This window comes from Podarcis tiliguerta (genome assembly GCF_965153285.1).
Source record: "Podarcis tiliguerta genome assembly, chromosome: 9".
Lineage (NCBI taxonomy): Eukaryota > Metazoa > Chordata > Lepidosauria > Squamata > Lacertidae > Podarcis > Podarcis tiliguerta.
Window position 1 is genome coordinate 70,333,222 of NC_139542.1, and position 17,867 is coordinate 70,351,088.

Consider the following 17,867-nt stretch of genomic DNA (forward strand, 5'->3'; position numbering starts at 1 on the left):
TATTCTGAATCTCAGAGCCAGAACAGCAAGAGGGATCGCTGCACAGTGAAAGCAGCAATCCCTCTTGCTGTTCTGGCTTCTGGGATAGCTGCGCAGCCTGCCTTCGCTCCATAAGACGCACACACATTTCCCCTTACTTTTTAGGAGGGAAAAAGTGAGTCATATGGAGCAAAAAATACGGTACTTTATTCATCTTGCTGTTCATTGGGGCAAAACTATGCAACTTGTTTAAGTAATTATGATGTTGCCATTATGTCATTCCACCCCTTTCATTACAGTGCAAAGGAAACGGGATGCCAATGTAGGGGACGTGGCCATAATCCATTGCTGACAACCACAACAACAGTAAATACAAATCGTATTCACTGGATTAATTTCCATTCCAGACGTGAGGTGAATAAGAGCGTGTCGACAATTTATACTCCTAAATTCCCTGACATCCCTTCTAACAAAGCTAGCAGCTGAGAGAGCCTTTGTCATCTCAAAATGCACCACCCTGAGAGCATTTCCTGTTATTTTTACACCATCTTATACATCTTGATTTCCATATGAACGATTTCTATTGCTTAGGTATGCAGCCATCGAATACTGCTTGTGCATGTTGCAAGGACATGCAGAAATGTTGATGTCAGTGCAACCGATCCGTGAGAATGGAATAGCAAGACCCCCCCCCCTTTGCTCCCTCCTGGAGGTGAGGCATGCAAGAGCGAGGTGGGGAGGGGCAAATGAAAGGTCCCCCTCCAAACCTTGTTCTAATACTTTAGCTCAGCTGCTTCAGAGCAGATGAAAGAAATTCAAGGACCCCTTAATGATTGTTTTCCTCTCTCCTTGCGGAACCAGATTGCCATGAAATCTCCCATTTGTCACGGCCATCCGTTGTGCTCCTGGAAGTGAGGAGCAGAGTTTGTGCGGAATTGGGGCATCTGGGGAACAATTAGCTTTTGAGATGCCAGGAGCAGTTGTGCACCTTATCCTCTGCAGAAGGAACAGGGTTCAAATTTACGCAGCAGCTGGGTTGCTTTTCTGCTTAGAGGTTCTGCTGGTCTCGGAAGGCATTCATTATTCACACAAAGGCAGCGTTCTGTTGATGGCTTCGACCTTGGCATGCTTGATGAATCATAGAATCATAGAATTCTGCAATTCTAGGTTCGTCTAGTCCATTCCCTGCAATGCACAAATCACAGCTAAAGCATCTCTGACAGGTGGCCATATCTGCTTAAAAACCTCCAACTTCCAAGGCAGCCCATTCCTCTGTCAAACGAATGTCAGAGAGTTCTGATGAGGCACCCAGCAATAAAACAGTACAGTGGTACCTCGGGGTTACAGACACTTCAGGTTTCAGACTCTGCTAACCCAGAAATAGTACCTCAGGTTAAGAACTTTGCTTCAGGATGAGAACAGAAATCATGCAGCGGCAGCAGCAGGAAGCCCCATTAGCTAAAGTGGTGCTTCAGGTTAAGAACAGTTTCAGGTTAAGAACGGACCTCCAGAATGAATTAAGTTCTTAACCCGAGGTACCACTGTAGTGCTGCGTCTAACCCCACCTTCATTTCCTCAAAAGATTTATTATCCTGTCAGGAGTCTTCAGCACAGGAAACTGCTTGGCACTGAGCCAATCCATTGGTCCATATAGTCAGTGTTTTCTACATTGACTGGCAACAATTCTCCACGGTTCCAAATGAAACAGGCTCCCAGCCCGACCTGGAAATACTGGAAATTGAATTTGGGGTATTCAGCATGCAAAACAGGCGCTCTAACCACTGAGCCACAGCCTTGCATTTTCAAGTATGGATTATATCACTTGGGTTTTTATTTTTGCTTTAAAAATAAAATAAAAAGCAAAACGTATCTTTTTACTCTTTCCTTCCACCACAAGAAGATCGCAAGTCTTGAGATGCAGAAAACATACTGTATTTTCCCCCCTATAGGACGCACCGTCCCATAAGGCGCACCTAGTTTTGGGGGGGGGAAATAAAGGGGGGGGGATTATTTTCCCCCCAGGTGCGGGGCTGGGGCGGGGGAAGCCTGAGCTTCCCCCGACCCCAGCCCCCAGAACAGGCAACTCTCCGCAAGTCGTGGGAGCCTGGTCCCGGGCACCCGCGCCTTGCGGAGAGCTGCGCGAAACCTCAGCACGCCCAGGCTTCAGCATGCAGGCAACTCTCCGCAAGCCATGGGAGCCCAGCGCCGGGCTCCCATGCTTTGCAGAGAGCTGCGTGAAGTCTGGAGAGCGAGAGGGGTCGGTGCGCACCGACCCCTTTCGCTCTCCAGGCTTCAGCGAAAGCCTGCATTCGCCCCATAGGACGCACGCACATTTCCCCTTCATTTTTGGAGGGGGAAAAGTGCATCCTATAGGGCGAAAAATACGGTACTTGCTGTTTGTCTGTCTGTCTCAGTATTTCTCTGGAGTGCAGTTTGATGCTAACCAAATGCTACTCCTTGCTCAGTCATGCATGTGTAGTCAAAATGCGCCGTTCAATATCCAGCCGCGAAGTGGCAGGCAAAAGTAGGTCACTGTGGCAGGAGAGCTAGAGAGGTTTGGACTTGTTGTGACTGCCAGGAGATAGCACTTGTCTAGCTCAATGGCCCACAGGTGATTTGCTGCCATGTGCATCTGAGTCCTGCTAGGAGACTGAAGTGAGTTTCTTGTTTGGGTCGAAGGCTGCTTGCTTCCAGTCTGTGAAGAGCTACTGCAGCCATGTCACTGCGCTTAGTGTTTTCAGCAAATTAAGAGCTCTTGACTTCCACTCCATGGGCTTCATTTGGAGGCAGACTTGGAAATTATCCTGTCCCTTCCCCACTGAGAAAATCACTCTTTCCCCCACCCTATGCCCAATACCACCTTTTGGAGGTGTCAGCACTGTGAACCCCTCCATCTTAGACTCAGGTTGTTCAGGATATATGAACACATATAGACAACACAGTCTCCACAGTCCCTCATTCCAAGGATAAGTGACTGGAACCTCCTGGAATCTCGCACCGCTCAGAGATTGGGGTGTCTTGTAACAGTATTAAGAGCCTAAGAAGTGTGGGAATGTTTAGGGATGCGGGGGAGGATATATTGTCTAAGATATCCTATCCCAACTTTTCTTTACGAGTTCAACAAAATCAGCAAAGTTAACACTCCCCTTTTTAAGCACACACACACAGCAGATAGGTTGCTCAGACTCGTTAGAGTCTCTGTAAATATTTCCTGGTATTTCCCCCATTTAATCCCTCCTAAAATAAGATGCTACGCAGTCTTCTGTAAAGTATAAAACGTTTACTCACAAGTAATCATCTGTTCACACAAAGGTTCCCAGAAGGCAGACTTAAAAGGTTAGAACATAGTTTAAATGTGGTAACTATCTCCTTATGGGAGAAAGCCCCCCTTTTCTTCTCTTGGCCTGGAGCCAAGGGTGCATCTTAGTAGTGCTGTTGTTAAGATGGCATCGATAGAGACAAGAGGAGACAAGATGGTCGCCAGCCTGTGGTTCTTGGTTCTTTCTACTTCTTGAGAGGCCATGCCCATCTCAAGTTGCCCATAGGAAGTTTTGTCTCAGTCCTGGAAAGCAGGAAGTTCCGGCTGGAGGTTCCCCAGTCAGTCTGACATCAATACCAGGGAAGATTCTGGAGCAGATCATTAAGCAAACAGTCTGTGAGCACCTAGAAAGGAATGCTGTGATCACCAATAGTCAGCATGGATTTCTGAAAAATAAGTCATGTCAGACTAACCTGATCTCGTTTTTTGACAGAATTACAAGCCTGGTAGATGAAGGGAATGCAGTGGATGTAGCCTACCTTGATTTCAGCAAGGCACTTGACAAGGTGCCCCATGATATTCTTGTAAAGAAGCTGGTAAAATGCGGTCTTGACTATGCTACCACTCAGTGGATTTGTAACTGGCTCACTGACCGGACCCAAAGGGTGCTCATCAATGGTTCCTCTTCATCCTGGAGAAGAGTGACTAGTGGGGTGCCACAGGGTTCTGTCTTGGGCCCGGTCTTATTCAACATCTTTATCAACGACTTGGATGATGGACTCAAGGGCATCCTGATCAAATTTGCAAATGACACCAAACTGGGAGGGGTGGCTAACACCCCAGAGGACAGGATCACACTTCAAAACGACCTTGACAGATTAGAGAACTGGGCCAAAACAAACAAGATGAATTTTAACAGGGAGAAATGTAAAGTATTGCACTTGGGCAAAAAAAATGAGAGGCACAAATACAAGATGGGTGACACCTGGCTTGAGAGCAGTACGTGTGAAAAGGATCTAGGAGTCTTGGTTGACCACAAACTTGACATGAGCCAACAGTGTGACGCAGCAGCTAAAAAAGCCAATGCAATTCTGGGCTGCATCAATAGGGGGTTGGACTCGATGGCCCTTGTGGTCTCTTCCAACTCTATGATTCTATGATTCTATGATTCTATGACTGAGATAACCTTCATGTCTACTCTAGCCATGTTGTGTTTGACTGCACCTGATTCTTGCATCCCACAAGAAAAGCCTGTTGGATACGGCCAGTGGCCCCTATGGTCCAGCAACCTCTTCTTACAATGGCCAACAAGATGCCCGTGGGAAACCAGCAAGCAGGACCTTCTCCTCCTGCCGTTTCCAGCAGCTAGTTTTCAGCTGGTATTCCTCTCCTCCTATTCCCAATGATGTTGCTTGGACTCAGTCCCTCCCAAGAGTTCCAACCCTCAATGATCCAGGAGCCCTGGGTAATGTCATTCCCAAGCATCTGTCACCCACTGTGAACATTATTACTCAGTGCTGAAGTGTGTGTTAATACAAGCAGGAACTGCTCTTACTGGTGGAGTAATGATGTGCTTAAGCGACACCAATAGATTGGATTTCTCATCCATACTTTCTACTTATCCTGTCATGCAAATCACACAGCTATTAAACATTTATTGCTCAATAAAATTCATAAGCTCTCCCCTCCCCCCCCACCCGCCCGTCTGCAGAAAGACATGGATTATCTTGGTATCTTGCAGGCGGATCATATCCACTTTGCTTCATCCCTCTAAATTCCACCTGAGCCTGGACCAGGTCAGATTCTGGCAGCCTGCTCTAGCTTTCCGTCCTTTTCCCCATGTCAGTGCCTTTGCCTCAGCCATTAAGAACCTTTTAAGGATAATCTGCTCACTCATCATATCCATTTGTACATCAACCAGTAACTGCATTATGGTTAAATCAACAGCACTAAAATGCATTGAAGCTTTTTCTTTAAAAGACTTGTAGCAAGTACAGGCTCTGTTCAACTCCCATCAAGGAATAGAATCATAGAATCATGGAATCATAGAGTTGGAAGAGACCACAAGGGCCATCGAGTCCAACCCCCTGCCAAGCAGGAAACACCATCAGAGCACTCCTGACATATGGTTGTCAAGCCTTTGCTTAAAGACCTCCAAAGAAGGAGACTCCACCACACTCCTTGGCAGCAAATTCCACTGTCGAACAGCTCTTGCTGTCAGGAAGTTCTTCCTAATGTTTAGGTGGAATCTTCTTTCTTGTAGTTTGGATCCATTGCTCCGTGTCCACTTCTCTGGAGCAGCAGAAAACAACCTTTCTCCCTCCTCTATGTGACATCCTTTTATATATTTGAACATGGCTATCATATCACCCCTTAACCTCCTCTTCTCCAGGCTAAACATGCCCAGCTCCCTTAGCCGTTCCTCATAAGGCATCGTTTCCAGGCCTTTGACCATTTTGGTTGCCCTCCTCTGGACACGTTCCAGTTTATCAGTGTCCTTCTTGAACTGTGGTGCCCAGAACTGGACACAGTACTCCAGGTGAGGTCTGACCAGAGCAGAATACAGTGGCACTATTACTTCCCTTGATCTAGATGCTATACTCCTATTGATGCAGCCCACAATTGCATTGGCTTTTTTAGCTGCCGCGTCACACTGTTGGCTCATGTCAAGTTGGCTCATGTCAAGGAGCAGCCCTCTTTGTGATTTCTCTTATTTTCACACTTGTTTTTGCAAGTTTCTCTGAGTTCACCTTTCTGGGAAAAGGGGGTGAATAAATATCACAAATAACGACAACAAACTTGGCATGCCAATTTCTCAGCTTAATATGCTGGGCTCCTGCAGAGAGCCAAGTAGCCAGTGTGGTGGAGTGCTTAAGAGCAGTGGACTCGTAATCTGGTGAACCTGGTTCGATTCCCCTCTCCTCCACATGCAGCTGCTGGGTGACCTTGGGCCAGTCACACTTCTCTGAAGTCTCTCAGCCTCACTCCCCTCACAGAGTGTTTGTTGTGGGGGACGAAGGGAAAGGAGATTGTTAGCCACTTTGAGACTCCCTAGGGTAGTAATAAAGCGGGATATCAGATCCAAACTCTTCTTCTTCCTCCTCCTCTGTGCCTAACTTGACGCACACAGCAGAATGAGGTGCAAACGAGGCAAGAGAATGCTGAGTGGCCAAATGGACTAGACCAGTTCAGGAAGAATATGCGGCTTTGGAAGTGATTTGCATTTGCCTTGGAAGCAATGCAGAACCAAACGAGATCTCTTTGGTTCAGTACTGACCCATGCCGAATGATCTGCAGAGTAAAAATGGGAAGGATGAGAAAGTGCATGTTTTCATGGAATTGTGGAATTGTAGAGTTAGAAGGGACAGCCAAGGGTCATCTAGTTCACTCCCTGCAATGCAGGACTCCTGCCCACAGCTGCCCCGGGTGGGCACTGCCCACTTCTACCTATTGTGATAGGAATTTTGAGGCCTTAGATATATGTTAAATGTCCATAAGTGTACCAACCAAGCGCGTACATAGATCAGCACAGGAAGACTGACCTGGAACCATTTTGATTCCCAAACTGAGCAAATGTTTTCTCTACAAGGTCAAATGGAAATGGAAAAGCCTCCTGTCTTAGGGGCACATTTAAGATATGAATAGGATGTGACCTGGCACAGGAACTAAGTATTTATCATTACAAAAGACTGGCCAGGCTCCCCAGGCAATCCAATCAAGTGACCATTAAATAGGTAACCTGGCAGACAGGAAGTAAACAAGTCACTCAGATTTCTGCTGTAGACCGCCTTTTCTGTGATGTAGGTATGATGTATGGAGGGGTGGTCTTGAGCTCCAGTGCAGGGAATTTAAAATGTCTATATAAGGCCTTGCATGCCATTGTTCTTGGTTCCTTCTCCCTCCTGCGTGTGGTGAGCGAGGACTCTGTTGCAACAGATCAATAAAGATTAGGCTTACTAGCTGCTTTGCTTCTCAATATTCTCTGGTTGGCCTCTGTTATTTTCTCCTACCAATAGGGAACCTACGTAAGGACTCTATATGGGCTTTTGGATACCCCATAAGGGGAAAAGGGCAGATTTTTGTTTACAACACTATCCATACCCTTCTTTACCTAGCTCTGGTTGCAGTTGCAGGAGCTGAGTTTGGTGCTAGCTTCACCTCTCTAGAAGTCACAGACACTGTATTATTTCAGTCACCAGTAGGGACATCTAGTTCAGCATCCTGTTCTTCCTCTGGCCAGCCAGATACCTCAATGGGAAACCTGCAAGCAAGACCCAGCCACAAAGAGCACTCTGCCATATAAAGAGGAGGGGAGTCTGCTGGATCAGTTCACAGGGGGCCCACCTAGTCCAGCATCCTGCTCTCCCAATGGCTTGCCAGAGAAACTCTGCCCTCCTGCAGTTCCAAGCAACTGGTTATTGTTGTTTAGTTGTGTCTGGCTCTTTGTGACCCCCTGGACCAGAGCATGCCAGGCACTCCTGTCTTCCACTGCCTCCCGCAGTTTGGTCAAACTCATGTTAGTAGCTTCGGGAACACTGTCCAACCATCTCATCCTCTGTTGTCCCCTTATCCTTGTGCCCTCCATCTTTCACAACATCAGGGTCTTTTCCAGGGAGTCTTCTCTTCTCATAAGGTGGCCTAAGTATTGGAGCCTCAGCTTCAGGATCTGTCCTTCCAGTGAGCACTCAGGGCTGATCTCCTTAAGAATGGATCGGTTTGATCTTCTTGCAGTCCATGGGACATTCAAGAGTCACCTCCAGCACCATAATTCAAATGCATCAATTCTTCAGCGATCAGCCTTCTTTATGGTCCAGCTCTCACTTCCATACATCACTACTGGGAAAACCATAGCTTTAACTATACGGGCCTTTGTTGGCAAGGTGATGTCTCTGCTTTTTAAGATGCTCTCTAGGTTTGTCATTGCTTTTCTCCCAAGAAGCAGGCGTCTTTTAATTTTGTAACTGCTGTCACCATCTGCAGTGATCATGGAAGCCAAGAAAGTAAAATCTCTCACTGCCCCCATTTCTTCCCCTTCCATTTGCCAGGAGGTGATGGGACCAGTGGCCATGATCTTCTTCTTTTTTATGATGAGCTTCAGACCATATTTTGCGCTCTCCTCTTTCACCCTCAATAAAAGGTTCTTTAATTCCTCCTCACTTTCTGCCATCAAGGTTGTGTCATCTGCATATCTGAGGTTGTTGATATTTCTTCCGGCAATCTTAATTCCGGCTTGGGATTCATCCAGCCCAGCCTTTCACATGACGAATTCTGCATATAAGTTAAATAAGCAGGGAGACAGTATATAGCCTTGTCGTAGTCAGAAGCATTACAGCTTCCAGCCATAGAGGCAGAGCATAGCCATCAAGGCTAGTAGCCATCGATAGCTCCATCCTTCCACCAGTCCCATTGTTTCTTAGGTTGGCCTGTTGTGGGTCTCCCAGAGCACCCACTTCAGTCTCTCCTCCCCATTTGCCCAGGAACACACACCACGTGCCTCTTCGGTCTTCATTGGGACTCTAAGCACGTTATGATCAGCGCAGGAAGCCCCTGCGGAGCTCATTACCAGAGGCTGAATTCCCTCCTCTAGCTGCGTTGGAATGCCACGAGCTTAATGCTCGCCTCTTCCTGGAGAACGCCAACCCGTCTCTCTGTTTCCCAGTTGTGGGTCTTGCTGGGTTTCCCCTCTGCTTTTCCCTTCCAGCTTGGGACTGTGCAGAGCTGGAGAGTTCATTTTTAAAAAGGAATAAATTTGAGTTCAACATGCTCCCAAAGGGACAGGTTCCAGTTCACAGTTGTCCCTTTCCAAATCAAACTAGTTCGGTTCATGTCCAGTGCGCACAGTTCACTTCTAGGTAATCCAAATGATCCTCAGTAAAAAAAAAAAAAGTTTTGTTTTGAGGATTCAGAATGTTACAAGCTGCTGTGCCAAAGTATAAAATAACCAAGTGGAGGTGAAGAAAACTTCAATTCAGTGGGATGTGACTTGGTTAATTTGTTTCCCTAGCAATTATGTTCTTTGAGCTTAAAGGCCCAAAGAATCTGAAGAGTTTTTTAAAATGTAAGAGAACGAACTTGAAGATGAAGTAGAAATTGCAGGAAGTTCTGTCACCAAATGAACTTAATTCACATTCTGTTCACCTGCCAATTGTGGAAATCCTTCTTGGGGATTTTTGAACTAATGCAGTGAACTTTGTTCATTTGATGCATTGATTGTGTGAGACGGTAGAGTCTGAAAGAGGGACCAAGGCCTTCCTGGGTAGAAGATGGAGAAGGGGTGAGTTTGCGAATAGCCCCTAGCTTATTTCACAAATGTGTTTGTTGCTCCGCCCGCCCATCAGTGGCACGTGACCACAGAAGGAAAGGGGGCCCTCAGGCTGAAAAACGTCCCCCAACCTTGAAGTGCTGCCCTCTGCCCCCTTGTAATGGCATCTCCCCACAACACACATGCCAACGGTTCTCTGCGTGGGGGGCCGGCCGCACCGGGCGCAACATCTGGGGGGGGGGGCGCTCGCACTCGCAGCTCTCTGCCCCTACCTGGCTCACTCACTCTCTCTCCCTGCAGTGTTGGCTGTGCGAATCCGATCCGAGCCGCCGGGTCGCCGCCCACTGTGGAGGGGAGGGTGCCAGGCGTGCGGTGCGGTGTGGAGAGAGAGCGAGGGACTAGCTGGGGGAGGGACAGTGCAGCGGGGGGGGGGGGGCGCAAATTACTTGCCTTGCCCTGGGTGCTGACAACCCACGCTACGCCACTGGGCAGACCATGTTTTGGCTTTGTGGGTCTGCCGGCATCTGTGGCCAAATGTAGTGCTCTTCTGAGCAGCTGATTAAAAACAAAAAGACAAGTTGCTTCCCTGCATGGCGAGGCCAGTGATCAGAAAAGCCAAGTCAATGTGCCCGAAGCCTTTGGCTCCTTCTGGGTCTTCGCATCAAGATTGCTCCTTTGATTTGGGTGTGAGTGCGGAGAGAGCAGAATTTCTGAGCAGGCCCTATTGATCTTTGCCTCCAGCTCACCCAAGGTGGTGTGTGTGTGTGTAAAGATTTCTGTGTGCTGTTTCGCTTCCAGGATCTCTACGGTGAGGGCTCTGTCTGTCTGTCTGCTGAGCTGCCTCTACCTGCTCCCCCCCCCCCTTGCTATGAAAAGCGGAGGGGGGAAAGTGCATCCTTTCATCCATTATTGATGCCTTGGTGGTCCAACCCGATCTTTTGGGGATGGAGAGTGGGAGGGGAGGGGAGCGAGATTAAAAGGGTCATGTGATCAGGCAGCATGCAATTTTCCTAGAGGCCCAGATATCCGCCTAAGCTAAGAGAGGACCAATTACTGGATGAAATGCCAGCAGCTGCACTTAAGAGGCGAAAGCGGTTAAAAAAAAACGAGGGGGAGTAGGAGGAGGAGGGGGACCCAGGGTGGTTGCAGGGCAGCATTTCCCCTCTAAAGCAGGCATCCCATTAACACATTGTGGGGGACTGTGACTCCATTAAGATGGCCTCCCCAGCGATGGGCGATATCAAATGGCTTGTGAAGAAATGGTCATTAATTTTTCATTGCTTGGAGGAGAGGGGAGCTTGGCGGGCGGGGGGGGGGATTTTAAAGGCAGAGTAGCCCAGAGCAACAGCTGGGGAGATGCACAGGAACATCCTAGGGACAAGGGGCAAAGCCACTCATCCATCTGGTGTCGAAGGGAGCCCAGCTCCAAGGCTGCCAGATGAGTCCTTCTCGCTTTGTCTGGTGGGGCTCAGAAAGAGCTTCTGACCCTGAAGGGCTTGTGTGTGTGTGTGTGTGTGTGTTTGTGTGTGTGTGTGTGTGTGTGTGTGTGTGTGTGTGTTTGCCGTCTTGCAACCCTTTCAAGAAATGGTTACCTCTATGCCACAACAGCTGCAAGAATATTGCTAGCGGAGAATTGGAAGAAACAAGATTTACTCACAATCGAAGAACGGCAGATGAAGATGGTGGACTATATGGAACTTGCCGAACTGACCAGGAGACTCCGAGACCAGAGAGAAGAGACGGTGGAAGAAGACTGGAAGAAGTTTAAGGAATATTTGAAAAAATATGTTAATATTTAAATCTTAGAATAGCTTTGGAAGTGGATATAGGCGGTAGGGTTAGAAGTAGAAGACAGTGTATTTTATAAGTGATAAAATGTGAAGTTTTTTATGGTTAAAGTAAGTTGGGGGGGGGAGATGGTTAGAAATTATGATATGTGTAAACTGCTAAAGATGAAGTAAAATGAAAATCAGATAGGTGGGTCATGGGCAGTGGCGTAGCATGGGGGGTGCAGGGGTGGCCGGCCGCACCGGGCGCAACATCGGGGGGGGGGGCACTCGCAGCTCTCTGCCCCTACTAAAATCCACGGGTTAGGGGGCGCAAATTACTTGCCTTGCCCCGGGTGCTGACAACCCACGCTACACCACTGGTCATGGGGAAGCCCACTTAACAATGTTTAGAAAAATAAGGATATGACAAGAATTTGTTAGTATTGTTTGTCTTTTCTGTATGTGTTTTTTATTTGTGTTATAAAATGAATAAAAAAATTTGGGGGGAAAAGAAGAAGAAATGGTTACATCCACTGTGGTCTTTGCTTGAGATTCAGAAGGGGGTGAGAATGCCAAGGCCTTCATTTGATCAGCAGATAGAAAACATATGAATTTGAGTCCAATCAATCAGCTGCATTTCAATTCAGCTGTTGGTTTGGGGAATAAAAATTAAGTACGTTGGCATTAAAACAGTGAACTGTACCAATTCTTCCCTGGTTTCAGTGGTATAGCGTGGGGGGTGCAGGGGGGGCCGGCCGCACCGGGCGCAACATCTGGGGGAGCGCGCTCGCACTCGCAGCTCTCTGCCCCTACCTGGCTCACTCTCTCTCTCTCACTGCAGTGCTGGCTGTGCGAATCCGATCCGAGCTGCCGGGTCGCCGCCCACTATGGAGGGGAGGGTGCCAGGCGTGCGGTGCGGTGCGGAGAGAGAGCGAGGGACTATCTGGGGGAGGGACAGTGCAGCGGGGGGGCGCAAATTACTTGCCTTGCCCTGGGTGCTGACAACCCACGCTACGCCACTGCCTGGTTCCTAGCCTCAGGTTCTCAAGCTCAGGAGGCAGGAACGGAGCCAGACCCTATGCAGGGCAGGTTCAATATATTCCCAGGCGCACACCCCTCTAATTTAGCACTTCAGTGCAAAACCAATCAGACACACCCCTAGGAATTATGGGAGTTTGGTTCATTCCATGCTTGTGGTGGGTGGGGTACAGCATGACCTTTCAGTATTGGACTTCTTTCTCTGCATTGCTTCAAGGAAAGCTAAAATTCATGGATATATAATTTCATGCAGTCAGGGGCTATCAATGGCTGCTGGCTATGGTGGCTCTGCTCTGTCTCCCCAGCTGGAGGCAGTAATGTTTCTGAAACCCAGTTGCTAGGAACCACAGGAAGGGAGTGTTGCTCTTGTGCTCAACTCCTGCTTGCTGGCTCCCTTTTGGCACAGCTGGCTGCCCACTGTGAGAAAGCCACTTCGGCCCTGCAGAGGAGGATCCCTGGTCGCATCACCCCCTGGCCAGCCAATCGGCTGGCACTGGGGGTGTGGCCTGCCCTATTTAACACAGGCGTGGCCGGGGATCTCCCTCTTTTCCCACCTACCAGCTGTTTCTGTTTCCCACCCTCCTACCCTTTAAGGTTTTCGTTCCTTGACCTTGCTATGGACGTCGGTTGGTCGCCGTCGAGGGGCCTGGTAGGAATTTTTTCCACTTGGCAAATTGGCACCAGCCACTTGGTTTTCGCCTACCTCAAAGCAAATCATCACAACTTTCTTGGTATTGTCGATTAGGCATTGGTATTGATTTGTAGATGGAAGAGGGGAGGAAGTGCCATCACCTGCCCCACATATTGAAGGGTAGTTCGATAAAGGAATTCTGGGGGGTGTGGCCCTGTCCGAAGCCTGGGGGGTGAGGGCCTAAGGCATGCCCCCTATCGGTGACCCCAAGGGAGTTCCTAGTTGATGTGCATCAGCAGGACTCCCCCTACTGGTGGTTAACCCTTCCCGGACTTCAAGTGGATGGGCTGAAGTCGGATATAGTCGGTTAGGACCAATGCCTAAGCCAGTACCGGTCATCACCTGTAACCAATAAAGTTGTGGCCTTATTTAGCCCATTAACCTTAATAATTGTGCTATGTGTCTTTATTTCCATGGGGTGGGGGGGAGGGGACTCGTCACGCAACTACATGGGCCATGGGCCTGATCCAGCAGGGCTCTTCCTATGTTCTTATAATTTCTGATCTGCTCTGGCAGTAATTGGCGCTTTTTTAAAAAAGGAGGAGGAGGAGAGTGTCTTAGATTTTGCACAGAATAAACATCACAAACGGATAATTATGGAACACTATATAAATGCTGGGAACTTGCTAATTAGCACTCTGGTTCCTGCTCACGGTGCCTCTGTGAATGCTCCTTGATGGGGGCTCTTAACCCTTCCTCTCCCTTCCCCGCCTCTCTCTCCCCAAGTACCTTCTTCCCCTCTTCATCATTCCTTCAGGGAATTAGTTCTTTGGTGTGTGATAATAGGCGCTCATATAAATGGATAGCAAAGACCTTGGTAATGATGGCTGTTTCCAAGGAAAACTGCAGCAAGAGTGAAGTGTAAATAACGGTGTTGATTAGCTGGATCAATACAAGCCCAAAATTACAACGGAGGTCAAGGCAAGCCTCTGAAAGCAGGTAAAACATGTCTGTTTTCCAGAAGGGACAGAGTGATAGATTCCCCATTATGTACATATTAGCAGTGATTGCACATTCCAAGATAGAGAAGGAACATGCCACATCATATAACAAGATTGTTTTCTTGGTGGTGGTTTTAACTAAGTTGGTGGTTTTAACTAAGATGTATTTATAATTATTTGTGCATTTCGACAATGTGGCAGAAATGGCTTTTATAAAATGTTGGGAAGCTTAATTGGGGAGGGATCGTTTTGCTACATATTTCCTCTCTCTCTCTCTCTCTCTCTCTCTCTCTCTGATGTGTGTGTTTGTGTGTGTGTCAAATTCTCCAGCTGTTCCGGCAGGTTTTCCTGATTTGTTTACATGCTTTTTCAGAAAGAAACCCCGTCGTATTGAATTGGGCATGCTACTTATAACTGTGTTTAGGATGGCAGGTAGCTTTGTGAGAAGTTAGTTTTCCCTTTAAGAAATAGCGCTCACACACACACACAGCTTAAATGAGTCACATTTCCTTTCTCTTTCTCTCTTATTTGGCCTTTTCTTCAAGTTTAGAGCAGCTTCCATGCACCAGGCAAGTCTTTAGCCTTGACACTTGAAAACGTGGCTGCTCTCCAGTTTCAATCTGGTTTCCCTGGAAACCCCAGAGCTGCCTGCTACTTAGCTGTTTGTGGGAAGCCAGAGTTGAACCATCAGCAAAGGTGGCTGGTACCAAGTGGGAGTGTTAGGGAGCAAGGCGAGGAGGCCAATGGCAGACAGAGACCAATGGCAGACAGAGCAAACTCAGCCTAGTTTAGTCCCCCTCCTCTCCCTCCTTGCTGAGCTCTGAGGGGCAACACTGAGACTAAGAGGATGAAGCCAACAGGCATAGAATTATGGAATCATCTAGTCCAACATCCTGCGAAGGAAGAATCTCAACTAAAGAATCCATGACAGATGCCCATGAAACCTTTGCTGCATCACACTGGCTTTAGATCCTCTTCACATGTACTACTGACAAGCAGTGGCGTAGCGTGGGTTGTCAGCACCCAGGGCAAGGCAAGTAATTTGTGCCCCCTAACCCGTGGATTTTAGTAGGGGCAGAGAGCTGCGAGTGCGAGCGCACGCCCCCCCCAGATGTTGCACCCGGTGCGGCCAGCCCCCCCTGCACCCCCCACACTACGCCACTGCTGACACGCCAGGTGTCCTCCATCTTACACTGGTGTAGCTTGTTTTTCCTGCATAAGTGTAGAACCTGAAATTTGTCCCTGTTGAAATTCATGTCGTTACTTTGGGCCCAGTTCTCCAGTCTGTTAAGATCATATTGAATCTCGATTCTGTCTTCTGTGACATTAGCTACCCCTTCCAGTTTGGTGCAGACCCTCCCAGTGTCCCTATTTTCCAGGGGTGTCCCTAATTTAGAGAAGCCGTCCCAGTTTCTGATTTGATCCTGGAGTGTCCCACTTTTCCTTAGGATGTCCCTATTTTCATTGGAGAAACGTTGGAGGGTATGGAGTTATCCAACCCCCTGAGCCATCTGAGGGCAATCCTGTACACTGAGGTTTTTTAAAAAAATGTTTAATGTTTTATTATGTTTATGGAAGCTGCCCAATGTAGCTGGGGAAACCCAGTAAGATGTGTGGGGTATAAATAGTAAAATTCATTATGGAATGGGATGTCCCTATTTTCATCAGAGAAATGTGGGGGGGGGGGGGTATGTTGGTGTCATTACGAAGGTGAGGGCGAATTTGTCTGCATGGCTGGAAGGAAGCTACGGTTGAGAGGTGACCCTCTCAGCATATAACCTTTAAGACCTTGTCCTGCTCTGTCCCAGTTCCCAGGGTGGCCAGTTTGGTCACGTAGCAACGAAATGGATTATCAAGCCAGGCCCTCCGCAGAGTGCATGGCAGGAGGAAGCGAATAAAGCAGACTTTCAAACACCCTTTCAGTTCTGATTTCATTAAGAAGGCTTATGCGTCTTGAGTCAGAAAAGAGCCCCTGTTTGCTGTTCCAAGGCCTCCCAGATTTAGTGGCCTGGTATTTGTGATTTAACAGGATTATGCTGCCTCTTTGCAGTGGGTTGTATAAGATCCAGTGTGGTACCTAGATTTGTGCCATGACTAGTAGAAGGTGTTTGAAAGCATATAAAGTTGTAGTCAATGCTAGTCTTACGCCTTGAAAGGTGTGAACCAAAGGCTTTCAGTCCTGACAACAGAGCACTTTGCTGATGGAGGCCTACAGCTAGAGCGAAGGTCTGAACCTGGGAATACACTGGGAATGCAGTCTTGGGGCCACTGCACAGCATTCTTTCTCTGAAAGCTGAAGTCCGCCTTGATCTGTGATGGTTTGCTCAGCATCAGCCACCCAGTTGTTGGGGCCAGTGTGGTGTAATGGGTAGAGTCTTGGACTATGACCTGGCAAATGAGGCTTTGAATGGCACTCAGTGGCAGTGGCGTAGCATGGGTTGTCAGCACCCGGGGCAAGGCAAGTAATTTGCGCCCCCTAACCCGTGGATTTGCGCCCCCTAACCCGTGGATTTGCGCCCCCTAACCCTAACCCCCAGATGTTGCGCCCGGTGCGGACGGCCCCCCGTGCACACCCCACACTACGCCACTGCTCAGTGGGTGACCTTGGGTCACCTACCTCACAGGATTGCTGTGGGGATTAAATGAGGCGGGGGAGATCCATGCACACTACATCAAGCTCCTTTGAGAAAAAAGGTGGTCAATGCAATAAGTGAACAAACCCAGCTTTGACGTCACGACTCCCTCTCTTCTGTTTCTCCTAGAAAAACCACCTCGGATGAAGACAGCAAGCAGCCAGCCCAGGGCGTGACTCACGTGGCTGCCCAGCCAACCCACAGACCGATCTGGGAGGAGACAGTGGCTGTGGAAATGAACAAGGCGAAGGCAGGAGAAGAAGGTGCGCAGTGCAGGAAAGAGCCACAAGGCGCTCTCCTCTTGGGGGTGGGAGCCCCTCTAATGTAGTAGCTTTTAAGGGACGCAGGTGGCGCTGTGGGTTAAACCACAGAGCCTAGGGCTTGCCGATCAGAAGGTTGGTGGTTCGAATCCCGTTGCTCAGTCCCTGCTCCTGCCAACCTAGCAGTTCACAAGCATGATGTGCAGGTAGGTACCACTCCAGCGGAAAGGTAAACGGTGTTTCCGTGCACTGCTCTGGTTTGCCAGAAGCGGGTTAGTCATGCTGGACACATGACCCGGAAAAACTGTCTGCGAACAAACACCGGCTCCCTTGGCCAATAAAGAGAGATGAGCACCCCAGAGTAGTCTGCGAACCGCAACCCCAGAGTAGTCCACGACTAGACCTAATGGTCAGGGGTCCCTTTACCTTAACCTATATTGCTTTTAACACTCTTTTTTTGACTTCTATCAATGTGAACGTTGATGCATATTCTACCATATAGGACTGTGCATGGCTAACAGAAAAGCTATTGCATGCCCAAAAACACCCTGCTGCTCCTAGCAGCACACACCAGAGCAGAGGCAACAGACCTCTGGCCCACAGGCTGTTCAGCCCCTCAGGCCTCCCCAGTTTGGTCCACGATGCCATTTCAGCCAAGCCACGTATATGAAGCCAGGCAAAGGCAGGGCTGAAAGGCTTTGCAGGCGCTTCACATTGGCTGGGTCTGCAAAGCCCCTTGCCCAGCATTTCCCAACCACCAGGCGCAAATTAGCTGTGGTGCCTGCATTGCAGTGGGTGGATTCTATGATTCTGAGTTACTTTGGAAAGAAAGAAAAGGTTCCACTTTTTTTTCTAATCTCTCTTATTACAAATTTTGAAATAAAAATAGCGAACAATAAAATGGTATCCATAAGTTCTGGGAAAAGACATTCAGTTCGATGACATTGTCAATATTACCCAGTCAGAGGTTCAGACAGAAAGGGCTCTCTCCAGAAAAAAAATGGTGTCTGTGTCCCATTTCTTCCTTTCTCAAGA

General features: G+C 48.4%; 2 protein-coding genes across 7 annotated transcripts in view; one reads left to right on the top strand and one right to left on the bottom strand.

Annotated features, from left to right (window-relative positions):
* CCDC33 (coiled-coil domain containing 33) overlaps window positions 1–17,867 on the top strand; it is a 178,209-nt gene that overhangs the window by 58,507 nt on the left and 101,835 nt on the right. For all 6 annotated transcript variants that reach the window (XM_083398868.1, XM_083398869.1, XM_083398870.1 and 3 more), the window contains one exon: window positions 16,702–16,835. In XM_083398868.1, the coding sequence (XP_083254994.1) occupies window positions 16,702–16,835 (134 nt within the window). The remainder of the gene's footprint in view (window positions 1–16,701; window positions 16,836–17,867) is intronic.
* Window positions 1–17,867, bottom strand: part of LOC310657815 (uncharacterized protein) — a 437,520-nt gene that overhangs the window by 15,896 nt on the left and 403,757 nt on the right. The gene's annotated exons all lie outside the window — the stretch shown is intronic.